This window comes from Capsicum annuum, chromosome 11 (genome assembly GCF_002878395.1).
Source record: "Capsicum annuum cultivar UCD-10X-F1 chromosome 11, UCD10Xv1.1, whole genome shotgun sequence".
Classification (NCBI taxonomy): domain Eukaryota; kingdom Viridiplantae; phylum Streptophyta; class Magnoliopsida; order Solanales; family Solanaceae; genus Capsicum; species Capsicum annuum.
In genome coordinates, this window is record NC_061121.1 from 234726423 (window position 1) to 234748608 (window position 22186).

Sequence of the window (22186 nt, forward strand, 5' to 3'; positions counted from 1 at the left end):
CCCCTCACACTAACGGTAAGGACATATATGTCCCCAATATATGACGGAGGTACCCAAAGTTTTAGGTGAAACAGTCTCGATTGCATACATTTCAGAAAAATTATGAACTAATACACATGAAAAAACTCGAAAATACTAAATTCTTGTTCCGGGATCATAAAAATCCTAAATGAGCAACGTACGGACTTGAAAAGCATTCAATATGATTTTCTAGGTCCTTATTGATGGACCTATAAAATTAAAAGTCAAACAATTTCGATTGCATATAACATGAAAAAGCTCGAAAATTCTAAATTCTACTTCGAGGCCTTAAATATTCTAAATAAATAACGTACACTCTTGAAAAGCATTCATTATCATTTACTAGGTACTTATGAATGGACCAATAAAATTTTAGGTGAAACAATCGTGATCACACATATTTAAAAAAAATCATAGACTAATACAAATGAAAAGTCTTAAGAACAAATTTAATGAACCCCACTATATTTAGTACGGCATATCTATAATTTAAGGGAAAAAATAAATTACTAACAAAGCAAAAGAGACACGCAACATTCTTAAATAAGTTTAAGTGACATTAATTCGTCGAATTGAAATTAGCTCTTTAATATATGTGAATTTCTAAAATTCCAAATTTCAAGAAAGCAAAGATGACGTCATTAATGATCTTGATTGAACGCGCGTGTATACAAACAATTTTTTTTCCCTCCTTTTTATGATGATTCATGTGTAAAAAAATAAATTTTATAATCAAATTAAAGCAGAGCGCAAAAATGCAGAGAATATAGGGAGCAAAGGGTTAACGAAGAATATAGGGAATAAGCTCTCTTTTTTAATAAAAAAGAAATTAATTTGTGGTTAGGATAGGAATATACCTAAATCGCTTATTTGGTTACAAAACGGAAAGATAAATAAATGTGTTTGAATTAGCTTCTCACACTCTCGCTCAGCGATTTAGTTGTGCGACTAATTTGAATAGATGACTGGAGGTCTTCACCGACGAGCCCATAGAATTTAAGGTCAAACATTTCTAACTGCACGTAATACGGAAAAATCATGGACTAACACACACAAAAAGGTTCAAAAATTCTAAATTCTCATTTCGGGTCCTTAAAAATCCGAAATGATCAACGTACACCCCTGAAAAGGCACAATGTTCGAAGAGATCATAAATATATTATTTTTAGAGGCACCGCTCTCAAAATAATATATAAACACAATATCTAAAAAGCCTACGAATAAATAAAACCCTATTGAAAACCCCGTTTAAAAAACAACTGCAGTAAATTAGAACTCAGATTAATCAGACTTCAACGCGCATAAACAAATTTGATTATTGGTAGTTAAAAATCTCCCATGAAACATATGCAGTAACAGTTAGGAACCCACCAAAAAAGATAACCACTTGTTCATTTCACTTTCTTTATCTCACTATTAAATCTATTTTTAGCAATTTTACACACACAATTTTTTTTTTACAGTAATAGTAATAGTATTAGATGATACCAATGAACCATTGAAAAAAAGATAAGCAATTTTATCAGATCAAGAAAATAGTTGTATTAGATATGGCTACAGAGAGCAAATCTAGTGTAGTGAAAGTGAAGCCAAGTGGTAGTAGTAGTCAAGTTGGTTCATCTTCAAAACCCAAAATTGATTCATCTGTAATCAAGAAAAAGGTTGTTCAGATCTCATCAAATAAGCAATCTGGAGATTCTAAGGGTAAATCTGCCATTAATGTCTCTAAAACTGAGGTATTCTTTGGTATTAGATTCTTGTTTTTTTGATAAATTTTGGTCTATTTGAGATTTGTTTAGTTCTAATATTGGTTATATATGCAAAAAGATGCTTGCTTTTTGATGAATTCTTCTATATTTGAGATCCATTTTAGTTGTAAAATTGGTAAATTGTTTCTGTTGGGTAAAAGATTTGAGGTTACTTCTGCAAAAAGATCATATTTTTATGCTCAAATTTTGATATTCTTGAAAAATTGAGGTGCACATCTGCAAAAGATCATTGCTTTTTGATGAATTTTACTCTATTTGAGATCTAATTAGCTCTAATATATGTAAAAGATTGAGGTTACATCTGCAAAAAGATTATACTATTATGGTAAGATGATATTTGTATGCTCAAATTTTGATATTCTTGAAAAATTGAGATGCCCATATGGAAAAGATCATTGCTTTTTTGATAAATTTTGCTCTATTTGAGATGTGAGTAGCTCTAATATTGGTTAAAGATTGAGGTTACGTCTGCAAAAAGATCATTTTTTTAATGCTTCATATTTGATGTTCTTGAAAAATTGAGGTAAACGATCATCTTTTTATGCTCAAATTCGATGTTGTTGAAAAATTCAGGTACCCATCTGCAGAAAGATTCTTGTTTTTTGATAAATTTTGCTCTATTTGAGATCGATTTAATTCTAATATTTGTTACATCTGCAAAAAGATCACATTTTTATGCTTCATATTTGATATTCTTGAAAAATTGAGGTCATTGATTTTCCTACAAAGTATCAATTATGTCTCAATCTTAAACTTGTGCTGATCTGTAATATGAATGTTATGTATAAATTCTGTTCCGTTCGAGATCCATTTCGTGTTAATATTGGTAAATAAATTTGTCTATTGGTAGAAGATTGAGGTAACATCTGCATAAGATCATCTTTTTATGGTTCAAATTTCGATGTTCTTGATAATCTGAGTTAACATCTGCAAAAGATCATCGCTATGTCTAGAATTCTCCTTCTTCTTAGTAGTATTTAAAACATTTCCCTTTTCGTTACAGTGTTATCAAAAGCAAAAAATGCAAAGAAAAACTCTGAGGTCCATTGTTGTTTTAAGCGCAAATCCAAGATTAGTATATGAACAATGAAATTGAAAAATGAATTACGATAAAGTGAAATATCAATTGTTCGTTTAGTGTCGCCTTAGAACCTTGTGTGAATGTGTGAATTAGTAATGGTATTTTTATGTTAATGGACCATGAATTTTAATGTGTTCTTACAAGCAATTAGCTTTAAACTGATAATTCAGAACATACCAATGAATATGTATCTCTATCTGCTTCTTTGAGAGTTTTCTCGTCCAACCCCACCTACGCTTACAATTATTTAGTTGTATAGAAATTAGAAATTGATAACCGAAGCTTATTCTGCTTTGACGGTGATGACGTTGATTAGTTCTTTGAATACTTATTGTCCAAGTAAAGATGAAAGGAAAATCAACCTCAAGTTCATCCAAGACAGTCACAAAAACGCAAACCAAAACTAGAGTGAAGAAAGTGTATTCCTTGGCTGGCCAGAAGTTTGATGTTCCTGAAGAGGTGATATACTCCTTATTTTCTTCATGATCTGCTTATTGGTTCACTCGTTTAATATCGTGTATTCTCTTCACAGCGAGAACCGTTGAGGTTATTCTATGAATCGTTGTCAAAGCAGATACCTTCAAGTGAAATGGCAGAGTTCTGGTGAGTTTTCTTGACATCCGTCTCTGGATCTTTTACGTGTAAAAGGAACACAAACTTGTCTTAGTGACCTTATGTCTGTAGCCTGTCATTGTTTCTTGTTTTGGTTGCTTTGTTCTTGCTAGTGTACTATCATATTTTTCTTGCAAACATGCTTCGTTTTCCTTTCTTTTGAGCCGAGGGTCTATTGGCAACGACCTCTCTACCCCACAAAACGTAAGGTAAGGTCTGCGTACATCCTACCCTTTGTCGGATATTACCGGGTGTTTTGTTGTTGTTGTTGACCACTTCCTTGGTAAGAACTTTCCTGAAGTTCTGTCAAGTTCTTTTGAAGAACTTCGCAACCCTGAATGTGAAGTAGCTGTGTGATTGCTTGTGTCTTCATTTCTCAATATCGTAACTGCATTTAAATCTGCCCTAGCAATCTGCCTTAGACACTTTCCCCGTATGTGACTCCACGACAGGAGTGGCTCCTGCCTCGTGGCTTTAAGTTCTCAAACGACATAGCAAAGTCTTTCTTTCTCTTGTTGATAAGCATGGTGTCTGTGCCAACTTATGTGCACGTCACACTGATTTACGAGATACCTACTACCTCCACCAATACAAGTTTCACGTAACCTTGTCCACCGAGGCTTGGCAAGAGTGGAATCTTTTTCTTGTTGCAAAACCATTAGCCAATTACCTCTTTCATATCAGAGTGCTTGCCGTAGGGCGGTGGTAGGTGAATGAACTAGAGTATTATGTAGAAGACAGAATACGAACGAGGTTTGTTTTCAAGCGAAAGAAGATTATTGTTGGGCTTAGGCTTCGATGATACTTTTAGTCTTCGATCCAACTAGCTTAGATTCTTTTTTCTTTCGTTTTCTCCTTTCACTTGAGTCTAAGATGATTTATTTTCATTGAAGGTACCATAGAATGCACTTTGCAGCAATAAAATGAACTTTGTTTTGAGGCACTGTCCGGATTAACTTGCATGCACGTCGATTCATTCCATAGAGTACCTACTAGAACTATCATACTTTTTTTGTTCCGACATGAAAAGACTAACTCATCTGCAACTGTATATACACAGCTTTGTTCTTAGTGTCCTTTAGTTCTTTCGAGTTTTCAAATAGAGTTGAAACAATACTTTTGAGGCTTGTAAATGCAGGTTGATGGAGCACGGTCTGTTATCACCGGAGAGATCAAAGAAGGCGTTCGAGAAAAAGCAGAGAAAGCAAAAGCAGATTCGCACGGGGACTCCTGTTAAATCTCCTCCTCCGCGGCCAATCATAAGCAAAGCCGAGAGCTCGAAAAAGCAACAGCAAGTATCAAAGAACGGCGACATAAGGGCAAAGAAACGACTAAAACGTGATACTAGTAGTGATGACGACGATGATGATGATTTCATTCTGAGCCCAAAGAGGAGAAAAGTGTAGGAAATTTTTTTTTCTGCATTTGCAAGAATGATAGACTGAGGAGACATTCTTGATATTCTGTTTCAATTGAAAATGAAAAATCAAATAAAAATTTGTAGTTGACAAACTTGTATAATGGAACTATAGTTGTTATAGAAACTCAGTTAATACTATTTACATTTTTCTTTTCAAAAATTAGAAGATAAATACAAAAAATCAATATTTTTTGAGTTGACACAACTTGTATTGTGTTGGACACTTTGTTCATGGGAAGTTGCTACATATGTGTTTTTACTTGAGACATTTGGTATTCGAAATTCATTGGCCTGACTAATACAAATTCATATCAAGAAAACGCATTTCCTATATTCCTATAAGAGTATAAGAGTCTGTTAGCTACCTAAATAGGAAGATTTGACGTCGAAAATAAGGGTAGAAGGTTAGTAAGTAGGCGAGTTATTCCTAGTTCTCTCTTATCATCTAATGTTGCTCGGACTCTCCAAAAATGTCAATAGGTGTGTGTTGGATTCTCCAAAAGTAGTGTATTTTTAGAAAATCCGACACGGATGCGCATCAAAAGTGAATAGTCCATGTTACTTAGCTCGTAGATTTGTTCGGTGTGAATTTGAATTAATTAGACCAGTAAATTTTAATATTTAATATCTAAAATACACATACCAAGGTTGCTTAGACTCTTCCTCAAAAAGCTTGTCTCGGAGCCCTGAAAATGCTCTGCCTGGGTCCTTTTTACTTCAGAATAGAATGGGGATGCCTCTTTTTCGAAACATAAACTTTCTAAGACCTAACATAGTGCCGGGTGATTGAATTCAAAGGGTTCAAGGTGTACTCTTAGTATGGAATCCACGTCTTATGGATCAATGAAGAATTGGGGTTCTTCCCGCCCAAAATAAATTAGTTGATAGAGATCGGAAATCTAGTCACGCGTGGAGAAACAAAACTCCGTTTCCGGGAAATTGTGCTCAATCCTAAAACTAACGGTCTTGAATGCACAACTTAAGAAGGATCAGTCACGCACACGACAAATTTAAAGAGTCCGAATAACATAAAAAAAAATTGGAATTTATTATAATAAACCGAAATCTGATACAAAGAATAAAACATGAATAGCAATCTAGTCTAGTCTATCATCTAAGAGAAGAGAGTCTCCGAGATAACTGTAAAGTCTGCGCATGCTCTACCCTCACCAGACCTTCACTTGGTATGTTGTAGTTGTTGTGGGCGATGAAAAAGAGTAACCAAACTTGGGACATAAGGGATAACAATATCAAACCAATTCAGTTCTACTACTTCCAATAGTATTCCAGTTGCTATATTAAAAAATTCATAGGTTTGAGCCTCACTAAATTGAATCACCAACATGTCATCAGTGACAATTAAGAAGAACAAACTCTTGATTTTTATGTTGTAAGCCATATTAGGAACGGCTACAGTGAACTCTTTCTCAAATCGGTAGTATTATGTGCAACATATACCTGAATCAAGAGGGACCAAAAACAACCATTACTTACGTTTATCAAACAAAGATTTCCTCCTTTTTCTGCAATACTAGTTGCATACTGTCCGCCTCCTTGTACGCCATCAATTTCAGCTGGAACCATAATCATATCAAATTCTTCTGTAGTTATATCAAAACATATGAGACGTTCAATTCTCTCGCTAAGATGTGGCCAATCTTCATGAGTAAAACTCTTCTTGTACCAATATAATACCCCTTTCACATGTGCACCAGTCTTCATTCCCAAAATAATTTGTGTATCAGGAATTGCTTTCAGAGACCTCCATGAACGGTCAGTTCCAACGGTTAAAACAAATGGTTTAATCACACCAGATTTTAAACATTCTGCATCTCTATAAAGAACAACCACCTTGTATTCATACGAAAGCTCGCAAAATCCAAAGCCAACTGCAGCTAGCTGAAAGAATGCCATATTAGTATCATAAGAATATGGTGGAGTCGTGAAATACTCTGTAGTGATGGGACTGCAGACATGGAGACAAGCGTCATCATCGCTACAGAAACAGACGAAACCATTCACAGAATTCACCCTCATCATTTTCCGGTCGTGCTCAATACATCATTTACTGTATATATGTCTGTACTCTCCCAATATCTTTTATGTTCTTCGAGTGCATAGGATGGAAAACTATGCCATTTCAATGCAGAAACTATGACAGAACACTTATCATCAGTCATGCTAATAATAACTGCTTCCAGTTGCGAGAATGATGATGAAGATTTTAATATTCCGCGTTCAACGTGTGAGTAAGCAAACCTCCCACTATAGATAATTGAACACCAATTCATGCATACTTCCTTTAAAGTTTGATACAAATCTTGGCCAGGTACTCTTTGTAATATCTCAACAACAACTTCTTTGGGTATACAAATGTTGACATGATGTTGCTTTTTCTTTCTTTCTATGTCCCCTACTAATGCAGAATACGAATGTCAGTATGAGTGAACTTGTCTCAAATACAGCAAAAATGCAATGAGAGTCGCACCAAACGACAAATTTAAGGAGTCCGAACAACATAACTGCGTGTGCATATACCATAGTAGTTGAAAAGTTTTATAACAACAACAATTTTGAATATCACGACTAAGTTGATTATATCATCTAACATTTTTCAACTAACTCAAATGATCATTACTAATATCTGCCTGGATCAAGCAGGAGCAAACAACAACTTAAAGTTAATCGAACAAAGATTTCCCCTTAATTTCAACTAGAATCATACATAATCATAACAATAACATCAAAGTAGAGGTAAGGTATATGTACGTATATTCTATCCGATTAGGTACACCAGCATAAATTAAAGGATTATTTTGGTCAAAATGGATAATTGGAGATTAAAATAAAGAAAATAAGCAATGTAACCCACCACCAGAATCTCTAAATCGTAATTCAAGTTTAGTTTAATCAACAAACAAACGAGTTAACCTTTTTAAAGTCAAACACTGGATAGGAATCAAAATTGACCATGACTCTATTTTTATTTTTTCAAAACCCTAATGAAAATTTTACATTAATCATATTTTTCACAGTGCGTAATTAATATACATCTATATCTATATAATATATAATGTGTGCACATCATTTGAAATTTTTACCCTTCTTTGAAAAACTAGATAAAATCGTTTTTTACTATTATTTATTAATATAATGACTATAATTATTTTTTAAGAAACCGAAACTGCTATGTTTATTTAGGTTTTGCATTCTTTGACTTTTTCTTCGTTTAGGAGTTTTGGATTTTTTTTCTTTTATATAATTACAGTTACAATAATTATTTTGTATGTGTGTCTCGCGTCAATCAATAAAGGGTCTACTTGTGCATTATCAAAGTTTAAGGTCAATATTATAATTTGGTGTCAAGTTTAGAGTCATATTTATGTATTATGCCTTTATTAATTGAGATGAGATATATGTACAAAGTACGTCTACTAAGTTAATATTAATTAAAGACAGGAATATCATTATATTAGAAGCGTATAGTATTAGCTTGATTAATTTATCCCAAATTTTAAAATAAAATTTAAATTGATGAAACATATATGAATATGAATATACATTGACGGTCTGATCCAGAACAATAAGTAAAAACTTTCCATGAATTAAAATAAATTTATTCTATAAATTTAAAACTTGAAATAAATAAACTTGTACTAAAAATCAATTTAGAATTTTTTTAACAGAAAATCAATTATTAGTTTAGTTTTAGTGTTAACGATTTTAAAAATATTTTGATAGTTCTAACATAATATAGTGCTTTTCACTTTTCAATCAACACATCAACTGTTCATGTTGGGAGTGATAAAGTTAGTTAATATTAATACTAAAAGTTGAAGAACGTGTGATGAATGAATAGGATATTGATAATTGCTAGAAACGGTATTAGTTGTACAATTGATCGATAGTAGGACTTGATCGTTGTGGTGGTAGAGTCAGCGACGGTAGCAATTAATCATAGAATTATAAAAGATATAGGATCAAATTTACTCCTCAACGATTAGAAATAGATATTATATAAGTTACATTGTTTAATTTTATAAAGAGAAAAGAGATAAATACATCATTAAAGTTAGCTCAATTTTTATTTTTTTTTTAAAAAACAATTTTGGACTGTTATAAATACATATTTAGTACTCTACTCAAAGATAAAGATAGCTACTTGCTTCTAAGTGCATCAGAATGTCACGAGGTCTCAAATAAATATGAACGGAGACAAAAATCTACTTATAATTTGAACAACTTAACAATCATTTGAGCTTAACAAGACTTTCAAAAAGTGCTCAATAACAATTTGTGTTTATTACCTTGTACCTATTCTGGTAAAGATAACAAATTATGAAATAAAAAAAAAAATTTAGATACGTATGAGTTAATCAATCGAACTGTACCGCCGCAATAAACAAAAAGATAGCTACTGCCACATGCCATTAAACACTCAATAATAACTACGATAACACGTAACACCATATGTTACGAACTTACGATCAAGTGTCCATTGAATAGCACGAGTATCTCAGTCTTAACACTGGCATACTATAACATGTAGCAGCAGAGCTTTGAATAAAATGCAATATTATAGCATAAGGTTCATGAATCTGATTTTTCACATGTGAATATTATGGAGCAGAAGAAATGGAGGATTTAATCACATCATATTTTAGATTTTCAAAAGAAAAGTGATCAAGTAATTGATAAAATTATTTTCTTGTGATCAGGAGGCCGGTCACACGTTCAAATTGTAGGAACATATTAAAATTTTATACTATTTACTATGTTTAAGATGAGACTACACATTTCAAATTAAAATCTCCATTTTATGTCAAATTATGTCACATTCACATACTAAAATGTATGATCATCTCATTTTGAAAGCAGGCTGCAATCTTCAACTTTTCACAACTTGCAAGTTATCTTCTGAAACTCGCGTCACATTCAAGCAGCAGCTACAAACACAACTTCCATGAAAAGCTTTTAACTCTTTATCATCATCTTCAGCAACATCGTGCGATTTAGGGACAACGTCAGAAGAGTTGTCCTAAATCATCAAACTACCACGGCTAGAAACTTGTCCCAACAGTATATGCATGCAACACGCACATTCAAAAGATTTGCACTGTTAATATGATCTAGGTCTATATATATTGCTCGAACTTTTTAAAAATATTTTAATCGATAAAAATTAACTATTTCTTTTTTTTTCTTAAACATAAAAGCACATTATGTTTTTGAATAAAATTGTAATCACCTAATTTCTACTTCCAGTTGATATCCCAAAACGAATTTTCCTTGATTAATTTTGTAGCTAGTATTCTGAAATGATTTTACCTTTTTGTTATGCATTTCGACTTTTGGGTTTAATTACTTTTAATTCTTAATTAATTAGCACTTCATAGGTTAATTAGGTAAAGAAGAAAGGATTTGTCATTTGGGTGAGTTCCTGCACAAATAGCCATTGGGCTATGCATTTATTTAGAGGCAAACAAGTCTTGATAATTTAAAGTTTAATTACATAAAATTTCGATATTTTATATAATTAATGAAAATTTAGGTCTGTCTAGATATATAGTTAGCTTTCAATACACTCAATTACTGTGTAAACTACTTTTTCAACAAATAAAAAATTAATCAAGGTTCCATAAATAAAAATATTTACGTCAGTTCATACCCATTACAATGTCATTCAATTAGCAATTAAAAAATATCATAAAAAATAGAAAAATTTCTTTTTTGCTGGTTAGGTCAATAAAGTCATAAAATTATTCGTTTTTGATTTTTTATAAAAATTGAATTTATCTGAACCAATTACATAATTTTCTTTTAGTCTTTCTAAGATCGGATTTTATATTAGGGGTCTAGGAGTGGTATTAATTTCCAATCCAATTTATTATGCCTTTTTCAAGATATATTTTTTTCTTTTAAAGATATACTATAGGAGTGATATTACATTCCAATCCAATTTATTCTGCCTTTTTCAAGACATATTTTTTTCTTTTAAAGATATACTATAGGAGTGGTATTACTTTTCAATCCAATTTATTCTGCCTTTTTCAAGATATATTTTTTTCTTTTAAAGAATATAATAATTTGCTTTCAATGCATTTTTTTTTTAAATTTTTGGGTGTATCGAAATACATAATACGTAAGTGAATATATTTTTTTTTTCTTTTGTAAAGATACATCATTAACTCTCGATATATTTTCTTTAATTATAAATCTGTTGAGATACATAATTAGTTTTTGATACATCCAATGAAGATATATAATTAATTTAAATTTTTATAATTATTTTATAAAGATGGAAAATTAGGTAAATGATAAATTAAAGTGTATTTTTGTGTAATCTTTCCTCATTTATTTACTTATTTTTTTCATTATAGAAAGGGGAAAAATTATTAGTACTTCATATAGAGAGAGAAATAGAAGGAATTAAATTACGTGGTTGAGAGTTTAGGATGAGAAGACCTAGAAGATATCAATTTTTCAATCGTAACCGTCCATAGAGTCTCATCCAACAGTCAGTATTAGTTGCTGTACTTACTATATAAAACTTTGGTCCGAAAGTTATCATTTTATCATAAAAAAAGAAAAACAAAAACAAAAATGTTCTCTCCAATTCTCCTCCTCCGCCGTCTGTGGTGGCCGGAAATCGCACCACCACCACCTCCATATACCTATCCCATATCAATAGATCGATGAGTGTTGTTTAATTTGCAGAGGAGGATATATATATATATGTGTGTGTGTGTTATAACCGGTCTCCTAATCCTCTTTGATGCTCTTTGTTTGACACCAAACCGCACCACCAGTGGTGGTGGTGGTGTTTGTTGTCAAACGGAGTATCAGTGAAGATGACGGAGTCCGATTTATCGGATTAATAACTCAATCTTTCAGGTATGGAAGCTTAGTTTTGTAGATTCCCATATAGCTTTGATTTCCATGTTTATTTAGCTTTCATTTGCAATTAGGATTTAGATTTGTTGTTTAATTAAATAGCTGCAGCTGTAATTTTAGTAAAGTAACTATGCGAAGGGTAAAAATAATTCTCAATTTTCTTTTTGTTTAAGTTGTATTTTGTACATAATGTTAGACAGCTAAGGCACATATGTGCTCCTCCTTTGGCTATTTAGGGAAATATTAGCTTTATCTGATCTGTGTCATTGCTTTTTATTTATCAAAATCTATTTTCTTTGAATTAAAAAGTTTTATTTGTTTGTATTCTATTGGCCCTTGGTCTGATAGTATAGTACATAGTACACTGCTCTTCTGAGATTGTTGTATAGGCTAGTGACAAATTTTAGTAGAGGTTCAAAACCTATTATCCCCATATAAATAGAAAGCAACATCAAAGCAGCATTAACATTTCTTAGCAAGTTCAAAAAAAGAAAGCAGAAGTTAAGGTATTTCTCCTTCCCTTATCTTTTTTGACCTAGCTATAATCTAGTCTTTTGAAGCTTAGCAAAACTAATATTCAATATTTTTTCACTCAAAAAATAGCTGATGTTGAATACAAAATGTTTTATGGTAGGTATTTCTTTTTCTTACTTTTTTTTGTTAAGAAATGACCTAGCTGCAATGGAGTTTTTTGAAGCTTAATAACACTATAGTATTTTTCACTCAAAAAATCAGCTGATGTTGAATAAAAAGTGTTGTGTTGTAGGTATTTCTCCTTCCTTTCCATTTGTTTTTTTGGTTTGTTTATTTGGTATTAAGAGATGACCTAGGGGTAATGGAGTTTTTCGAAGGCTAACAACAATAGTATTCCCTTAAAAAATAGCTGTTGTTGAAGAAAAAGTGTTCTGTATTTCTCCTTCCCTAGAGTTGTTTCAAGCTTAACAAGACAGATACTATTTTTCACTAAAAAAATAAGCTAATGTTGAATATCTACTGTAGATATTTCTCCTTTTATTTTTTTATTTTTTTGGTGTTAAGAGATGACCTAGCTGTAATGGTTTGAAGCTTAAGATAGTATTTTCACTCTAAAAAATAGCTAGTATTTTCACTCAAAAAAATAGCTGATGTTGAAGAAAAAGTGTTCTATTGTAGGAATTTATCCTTCCCTTTCCCTTTTTTTTTTTGGGCCAAGAGATGACCTAGCAGTAATGGAGTCGTCAAAAATTTTATGATGGTACTACTTACTTTGTCTACTAATATCCTGATAAAGGAAAAAAAAAATCCATTCCAGTCTCAGTTGTATGTGGACAGAGTTGAACCTGTCTTAGTGTCATTATCATGTCCATACTGTTGGGGCATTTAATTAGCAAGTTTCAGTCGATGAAGTGGTGTAGAGAGCCTAGTAAACAAGTTTGGAACATTTAAATGCATACGATGCCTCCAATCATTCTTAAAGAGTTGTTTAGTTTTCTTTTTATGTGTTTTTTTATTTCCTTAAATTTTGTGCTATGCCCGGCCGCTCGACGACGGAGGCAATCCACCTGGTGCGGAGGTTGGTGGAGCAGTATAGGGAGATGAAGAAGGATCTACACATGGTGTTTATCGACCTGGAGAAGGCATACGACAAAGTCCCCAGGGAGGTGCTTTGGAGATGCTTGGAGGTGAGTGGAGTACTGCTGGCATATACCAGAGTAATTAAGGATATGTATGATGGAGCGAAAACCCAGGTGAGGACGGCGGGAGGTGACTCAGAGCATTTCACTGTCCTGACAGGATTGCATCAGGGATCTACTCTTAGTCCCTTTTTGTTTGCGTTGGTGATGGATGTGTTGACGCGGCGCATTCAAGGGGAGGTGCCGTGGTGTATGCTTTTTGCAGACGATGTAGTTCTGATAGATGAGACTCGAGGGGGTGTGAATGACAAATTAGAGGTGTGGAGGCAAACTCTTGAGTCTAAAGGGTTCAGGGTGAGCAGAAGCAAGACAGAGTATGTGGAATGCAAGTTTAATGACGTGAGGCGGGAGAATGAGGTAGTAGTGAAGCTGGAAGCACAGGAGGTATGTAAGAGGGATAAGTTCAAGTATTTGGGTCCGTGATCCAGAGTAACGGTGAGATTGACGAGGATGTCTCGCACCGTATTGGGGCGGGATGGATGAAGTGGAAACTCGCGTCGGGGATGCTGTGTGATAAGAAGGTGCCGCCCAAGCTTAAAGCAAATTCTACAGGGTGGTAGTCCGTCCGGCCTTATTGTATGGAGCGGAGTGTTGGCCAGTTAAGAACTCCCACATCCAAAAAATGAAGGTGGCAGAAATGCGGATGTTGCGCTGGATGTGTGGACTGACTAGAGGGGATAGAGTTCGGAATGAGACTATCCGAGAGAAGGTTGGTGTGACTTCAGTGGAGTGCAAGATGCGGGAAGCACGATTGAGATGGTTCGGACACGTGAAGAGGAGGGGCATGGATGCCCCGGTCCGTAGGTGTGAGAGGCTAGCGTTGGATGGTTTTAGGCGGGGTAGGGGTAGGCCGAAGAAGTACTGGGGTGAGGTGATTAGGCGGGACATGGAACAGTTACAGCTCACCGAGGACATGACCCTAGATAGGAAGGTCTGGAGGGCGCGAATTTCGGCAGAGGATTAGGGCCAGTTTGGGTCGCTAGTGTAGGGAATTACTTGGTGGGAGTTTTATTCCTGTTATGATTCCGTGTTCCGTGTTCCATGTTTTATTACGAATCTGTGTGCTTTCATCTGCTTTCCTCTGTTTTATATTACTTATGGGTGCCGTATTTATGTTATGTAATCTGCTTCTGTGCTTTACTATGTGTTTGTGTGGTATCTCGTGCCTTGAGCCGGGGGTCTATCGGAAACAGCCTTTCTACTTCATCAGAGGTAGAGGTATGGACTGCGTACATCTTACCCCCCAAGACCCCACTAGGTGGGAATACACTGGGTTTGTTGTTGTTGTTGAGCATTAGCTTAATGTTTTTCCCCATTTTCATCCTTAGCTTCTTCGAAAACCTGCTACGATGCTTATTGTTGGGTATATATGAATTATTATTTTTCCCACTATGAGATCATTTTGTCCGTGTAAGATGAGGTTTAAATGGGTAACCCTCTTATGCTTATCTTTGTAGCTCTGCTCTTTCAGTGGTTGATGTTTCATTTTCCCCAATGTTCATCCTTAGCTTCAGGCATTTGCCGAGACGCTTACTATAGGGTATATATGAAATATTGCTTGTTCCACTTAGACATCGTTTTGTCTCAATGGGTAATCCTAGGAAGTTGATAAATTGTATTCTTGTATTTTTATGTATTGTCCTTCCTATTTCATGGTCAGTTTAACATTCTTGGGGGAAAGCATGTTATTGGTCTACTGGTAAGAGTAGCATCTCTCCATAGCTTCTACTCTGTATAAACCCACCTTCTCTCTCTCCCTTGCTTTTCCGTCAGTGCATTTGTAGTGCCTTGTAAACTAGGCCGATTATAAATCAAGAGAGTGCCAATCATATCAATCTCCATCAAATGCATAATCTAGTCTTGTACTCTTCGGTGGCTGAACTAAATATCTAAGTCCAGAAATCTCAGATCCCTCCACATTAGCAGGCAAAGTATCTAAGGTTTCGGGCAAAATGCTGCAGGACTTGTTAAGTTTGTGTTGTGCTTGCTCCCAAGGTATGGTAGTCGAGCTGCACACAAGCTTGTCTAGACACCATCATCCACTCATCCTAAAAAATATATAGTGCCATACTCTGGCCAGATAATCAACTACTCTATTTCCTTTCTCTGAAATCATTCTGCAGCTGACACTTCCAAATGTTGTGTATCTGGAGCAGAGTCTACAATCTTTTGACCATATGGAGTCCTTGTATTGTATCCTCCTCGCGAAAAGCTGATTCGATAGATTCTAGAAAAGCGGATACCGAAGCATCTTGAATCTGATTTCGTAGTGAGTTGTTCAACATTCTCCTCTGATAAGGACAGTCGTTTCACTATATTCGTAATTTAGCAGGAAGCTGACCCATGACTAAAAAACCATTCTTGGAGTGAAACTCTTATCAAACCACAACTAAAGCAGAGTTAGTATTAAGGAGCTCTAGCATCAGTTAATACTATGTTGAGCGAGGAGGTCTCCAGATCACAAGCTTCGGTTGTTCAGCCTTGTATTCTTTTGAGTCGAACCATGCTAAACAACGGCTTCCGTAGTCGATTAGAAACTTCACGATTTAAAAATAGACTTCCGTGCTGTCTGTTGACACTTGGCAGGCATGTTCCATCTGACTCTAAGCTGATCGTGTTTAGATGAACCTTGAAATGCTTTTGGCCATTAGAAAAGTGGAGAAATGGGTCCGTCCCTTAAATAGCCCACAGTAGTCCCTGGCTTGGTTTTACTTTCCATATCGTGGCTAGTCTCTTCACATGACTATTAGGGATGCAAACTCGACCGATGTGCTAGGTTTCTTGATGCTGCAGATGAGAGTTGGAGTCTGTTTAAATTTCATATTCCTTTGCTTCTCTTTTGCTTTGTTTTCAGCTCAATTCTTAGTTAGAACTAATGGTATATGTGTTCCCTTCTATCTCTCTTGCGTAGTTTGGATCAATGTGAGCTCTCTTTCCATCTCTAAGCGCCGTTTATGTCCTAAGCCTGTAGCTATTGGACTTCGAAATGGATTGGAGTTTATTACTACTAAGACTTCGAAATGGATTTTGGATTTTATTTCTACTAAGACTTCGAAATGGATTTTGGAGTTTATTACTACTAACATTCTCTAGAAAAGGTAGTGTTAATATGGACTTTGTTAAAGACAGTGGGGGAGCCATCCTTGTTTATGGGATGCCAATTGACCCTCTTTGCTGGAAAAACACACTATTGATAGGTAGTAGTTTTTCTTGAAGTTTCTTCATATTTTGACTCTTATCTTTGTGAACATTTTGGCTCCGCTACTAGTCAGAGAAGCAAGATTTACCAAAGTCCCTTTGGTAGCAAGATTTCGAATTCTAAATCCGAATACCCAGTGCATGTCAATTCCAAAGAGGATGATACTTGTGAAGCTGTGATTTACTGTAATGGATTTATGATAAAATTGTATAAAAGGTGCGTTTTAGAAGATCATAACAAAGAAAGGCTCTTTGATTCCCCATATAGTAATAGTGTAAAAGTACGATTGCTGGAGTAATTATCATAGTGCTATGCTCCTTATATACATTTTAGATCACCATCTTATCACACGGATAAATTTGTGTTGCAAGATCTTACCTGTAGATGACTTCAAATTTGCTGATCTCCCAGACCATACCGTTCCCTTCCCATCCTTTATTGAGAAATTATGTTATTCTGGTTAACTGAACTTTAATTCCTCACATCTCTAAATATAGATTGCCCATTCTGAAGGTTTATAAATTCCGAGTAATCCAGAGGACACCTCTCCCTGGATAGTCAACGACTTCTGTGTTTCAGTCAACACCTGCGGAATTCCTCCTTTAAATTTGTCCCTTTATGCACACGTCCAACATTTTCTCTTTGTCTGTAGCTAAAATCATTCATTGTTTCCTAGATTATCTATGGAGCAGCTGAAGGTTAACATTGATCAAATGATAGAGCAGCTGAAACAAAGGAGCGTGGGTCAGTCTACTGTGGACTCGTTTGAACTGATGGGGAAACTGGAACAATCAAAATTATATATGCTTGCTGAAGGTAAAAGATAGTTGTAATTTTTAAGATTTTTTATTTATCAAAACTAGTATCTTATTTTATATTGTTTCAGCAGTCCCCTATGCCTACTGTCCATACTCATTCTGTAAGGCCTCAACAACCCTATGCCTACTGCCTACTGCCCATACTCATTCTACAAGGCCTCAACAGCCCCCTATGGCGGGCTGCTTCATCTATGGTGTCTCAACAGCCCGCTCCTTTATCTATGACGTTTCAACAACATCAACAACAGCTACTCCTTATGGCTCAACAGCCCGCTCCTTCATCTTTGACGCTTCAGCAACAAGTCCTCCTTTTGGCTGCTTCATCTATGGGGTCTCAACAACAATCCTCCATGGTGGTTCCACAACTCCCTAGGGCTGCTGCTTCATCTATGGGGTCTCAACAGCCTGCCCCTTCATCTATGGGGTCTCAACAACAATTTTTTTTTATGTCTGCTACATGGTCTCAACAACAATCCTCCGTGGTTCCACAACTCCCTAGGGCACCACCATCACAGCCCTCTCGTCCCAGGGGGTTTCAAAGACCACTCCCACTGCCACCACCCCCTCCTTCTACGGGGCTTCAAGTACAACCACCATTTCCCCCTCCCGAGTGGGATTTTATGTGGGGATCGACCGATGAACAACGTTATGTTACTGTAGACGATGGCCACTATTGGTTTAACACAGTGGTGGATAATTTTGAAGCTATAATAGTTCCTGAGAGATATCGTACCAATTTACGTACCAATAGTCCCACTTATAGCTTCATCAATTCACAGTACTTTGATGACATTGGGATTCCTGTAACAATAACGAGCAGTGAGTTACATAGAGAAGTCAATCCATTCACTTGCCTGGGATTGTTATCTGCCACACACGCTGACCAATTGAAACTGTTTTGGCCATCACTAAGGAGAAAATTTCGTGAGGGAATTGATAATTCACTTATCTTATCCGTGGAAGATATCTGGATCAAAATACATGCTTTGTATTTCCATCGAGAGAGAAGGTATCTATTTTTTTTATAAATGTTTTTTTAGCTCATGAATTAACATGTTTCATGATTTCACTCTAATTATTTTTTATCTACATTTTGTAGGGTCATATCAAGCGGGTCCCTCTAACCGAGCTCGGCCTTGGAACCAAGCAGGTCCCTCTAACCAAGCGGATCCCTCTAACTGACCTGTTCAGCGTCGGAAAACGCGACAAACTTTACAAGGTATTGAGCTAGATTACTTACGTTTTGTAAAATCTTGCATGAACTGATTCTTATAAATAGAAGTTACCAGAGATTCTAGATGGGCATTTAGTATACACGCTCGGACATCAACAGATAACAATGAATAACTCACTTAACTTAGATCTTCTTTAATATAGTTTTAGTTCCCTTGACTGTATGACTTTTAGCTTCAATTCTATTTAGATTGGGACTAAACCAGTTTACTCTCCAACTTACAAATACATTTATGTAATACAAGTATATATAGAGTGCCTCCTACTGCTGCTTTATTTCCGCGTCTCTCTTTTGCTTGCTTATTCTACTTCTTAATATATATAATCCTTTATTTCACTAATCTATATTTATATATTATTAACACCAGAGGATGAGGATGAGGATGCAGCCCTCTCATAGACCCAAATGTCAGATTTTAAGTTGGCAGAATTAAGACTGCAAATCAGTTATATTATATTATATTGTCACAAAGTTACTTCACATTTTACACAATCATTCTCCGATGTGTGAGAACTGCCTCCATCTCCTACTAATAATCAATTCAATGACAACAAAATTCTAAAAATCCTTTACATATATCTCTTAACTATGCATTGAGTATGTGGAAAGGGAGGCAAACAAATTAGACACAGCCAATGCAAAACAATACTGTAAGCAAAAAAATCGTGTCATTGGTGTTTGATTTACTAATTGTTTATAGATTCCTTCCACATCTTTGGTAACTCACCGTACTGATGTCAACATATAGGCAGAGCAATTTCTATATCTAAATAGACTTCAGTTTCTTATTTTAGGATTAAGGCATTTTTCTATTCTTTTTCATTTTAAGGAATAATAGGACATTGTGAGACTGAAAATATGATTGTGTTTTTTCTCATTTTTATCATCCTGATTGAAATTTTTTTGATTCTTCTTACTTCTTTTAGTAAAATAGGGATTGATATCTGTTTTTTTTTTTTTGTACAAATTTATGTCTGTATTTTGGTTGTCAAGTTTTCAGAATCGTACCAAACTTCTACGTATTTTGCACTCAAATTTGTTGCTATTATTGTTAATGATGTTTTCTTTTATCAGGCTGCTTTTAAAAACATGCACAACTATTTTCTAAGTAGCAACATTTGTTACGTTGTCAATATTAGATAGCCTTGGCGAAAACAAAAAAAAAAATATTAGATGGGGGATCCCTGCTATTACTTATTGTTATAGGTAATACTTGATATTGTTCTTCTCTCATTTTATATGATTTGCTTTGCCGGTAAGAAAATTGATAAGTTATGTAGCTTTACATCTATATGAAATTATTGATGTTTTTGTGAAGTATTTTTCAGTTGAAATAATATGATAACTTTTCTCTAATTTAATTTAGATAAGATGAACTAAAGATTAAGATCCGACATAGAAGTTTGTTAGCTTTTTTTTTAAAAAAAAAAATAAAAAATCTGCAATTTTAATTACATTGAGATCAGATGTAGAAGTTGGTTAGCTTTTCTATTTTTAAAAAAAGAAAAACTTTGGTTTAAAATTTCACTTAATCCAAGTCAACATCATAATCGATTGAGTATTTTTATTGTAAAATCGAATATAACTTCTCCTCATGAAGTTAAATTGATTATAACTTCTCCCATGGTGTCTTTTTTTTTTTTTTTAATTTAAAAAAGAATGTAACTTCTCTTAATTTTAATCTAATTCTGTTTTACACTGTTTAGTTTGTCATTACCCTAATGTAACCATTTCGTAGAAGTCTACACAAATTAGGTAATTATCATTTAATAATATTTTAGTCAAGTTTCGAACTTCTTTATCTATTTCCTTCTAAACCTTTTTGAACTTCTATCACACTCTTACACGTTTCTAGGCATTAGGAGAAAAATATTTTCTTTATTACCACATAAAAGAAATGTTCAAATTGCAATAATTAATTATCCAAATTATTAAAATTATCATTAATTAATTAATTAATTAATTTAGTTGAAAAAGGAAATAACAGTTTGAACTTTTTACCCTTCATTAAAAGACCCCCTTTAGACAAAACTGTCTTTTCACTATTTTCTTTAATTTATTATTTAATTATATTTATTATATTAACTATACTCCTAAAATATATGGAAACTTTTGATTTTAAAAAGATTGTCTTTTCTCTTCTTCTTTTTTTTTTTTTCAACTTTTTAATGCTTTCAAATAAATACCATAAATCTTTTTACCTACACCACCATAATCACTTCATTATACGTAAACCTCCTAACCAATTCCTCTCTTACCCCATTAATGAAAAAAAGGGTACCAAAATATCGTATTTTGTTTTTGTTAAATTATCAAATTTAATATATTTTTTAACTGATCAATTAAAAAAATACTTTTAAAATAATATAGAAAAAATACTTTTAAAATAAGATTTTATTAAGGAAATACTTCTATAAATATTAATATGCACGTTAAATTAGAGAAGAAATCGATTTAGTTGTTGAAAAAAATATGATTGATGCTCATCTAACTTGATTTGGTGGAATGTCTAGATTGGAGGATGCTTAATTTTCTAACCCTCAACTTCTTCACTATTTTTGACAACATAATAGAATTTAACGTGTGTATATATAAATCTTCTTTGTTTTCATTCAAGTCATTTTTTAGGGTTAAAATTTTGCTCAGACAAGAATTATTTTCTTCAAAACTGAACTTTTGTGATCATTATTGTATTATTTTATTGTAGTTTACTGGTGCGATCACTATTGTATTATTTGGTTGTAGTTTACAGATCGTAGATGAATTTACAAGTGGTCGATGAATGTCGGTCGATAAAGGTTGGATTTAATTGTATTGTACTTAAATCTTTGTTTTGATAATTTTTTTGTGTAAAGGTTAAGTTTAGTTGTAGTATTTTGATATCTCTATTATCATATTATTTTGTTACAGTTTACAGGTGGTAGATGAGTGTCAGACGGCTTTGAGGAAATTTTTGTGTAAAGGTTAGATTTAATTATATTGTTTTGATGTCTCTATCATCGTATTGTTTTGTTTCAGTTTACAGTTCGTAGATGAATGTTGATTGCTTTTGACAATTTTTTTTGGTAAAGGTTAGGTTTAATTAAATAAATTCTCCAAAAAATATTGAATTTAATTATTATGTTCATCTTTATTATTGAAACAAATATCCTATTTAGTGTAACGTTATCTGTATTAGTTTGTTATTTTGTGGTAATCTACAATTCGTAGATGAATCTCGATCGGCTTTGAGAAATTTTTGTGTGCAAAATTTAAGTTTAATTGTATTGTTTTGATATCACTTTTATCGTATTATTTTGTTGTAGTTTACAGGTGATAGATAAATGTTGGTCGGCTTTGAGGAATTTTTTCTGTAAAGATTAGGTTTAAATGTATTATTTTGATATCTCTATTATCATATTATTTTGTTATTGTTTACAGGTGGTAGATGAGTGTCGGATGATTAAAAATATTTTTGGTAAAAGT

At 33.8% G+C, this 22186-nt stretch overlaps 2 protein-coding genes across 3 annotated transcripts; both read left to right on the top strand.

The window, feature by feature from the left end:
• Positions 1–1186: 1186 nt before the first annotated feature.
• On the top strand, positions 1187–5105 carry LOC107848052. The gene is made up of 4 exons (XM_016692713.2): positions 1187–1757; positions 3217–3330; positions 3404–3474; positions 4622–5105. Exons 1-4 carry the CDS (start codon positions 1572–1574, stop codon positions 4887–4889), a joined length of 639 nt encoding a protein of 212 aa, XP_016548199.1. The 5' UTR covers positions 1187–1571; the 3' UTR covers positions 4890–5105.
• A 6228-nt stretch (positions 5106–11333) lies between these two features.
• On the top strand, positions 11334–21684 carry LOC124888754. 2 transcript variants are annotated; one of them, XR_007047602.1, is made up of 6 exons: positions 11334–11797; positions 17346–17485; positions 17559–18496; positions 18587–18706; positions 21467–21519; positions 21632–21684. XR_007047602.1 is itself a non-coding variant. In XM_047400047.1 (4 exons), exons 3-4 carry the CDS (start codon positions 17565–17567, stop codon positions 18609–18611), a joined length of 957 nt encoding a protein of 318 aa, XP_047256003.1. In that variant the 5' UTR covers positions 11334–11797; positions 17346–17485; positions 17559–17564; the 3' UTR covers positions 18612–20209. The 2 variants fall into 2 exon arrangements, 1 of the variants encoding a protein (XP_047256003.1); XM_047400047.1 differs by lacking the exons at positions 21467–21519; positions 21632–21684 and having other exon boundaries at positions 18587–20209.
• Positions 21685–22186: the final 502 nt, after the last annotated feature.

Coding starts and splice junctions, on each gene's coding strand:
- LOC107848052 (XM_016692713.2), top strand. CDS start 1,572: ATGGCTACAGAGAGCAAATCTAGTGTAGTGAAAGTGAAGCCAAGTGGT. Junction 1,758..3,216: donor TTAATGTCTCTAAAACTGAG/GTATTCTTTGGT, acceptor GTCCAAGTAAAG/ATGAAAGGAAAATCAACCTC. Junction 3,475..4,621: donor AGTGAAATGGCAGAGTTCTG/GTGAGTTTTCTT, acceptor TTGTAAATGCAG/GTTGATGGAGCACGGTCTGT.
- LOC124888754 (XM_047400047.1), top strand. CDS start 17,565: ATGCCTACTGTCCATACTCATTCTGTAAGGCCTCAACAACCCTATGCC. Junction 18,497..18,586: donor TATTTCCATCGAGAGAGAAG/GTATCTATTTTT, acceptor TACATTTTGTAG/GGTCATATCAAGCGGGTCCC.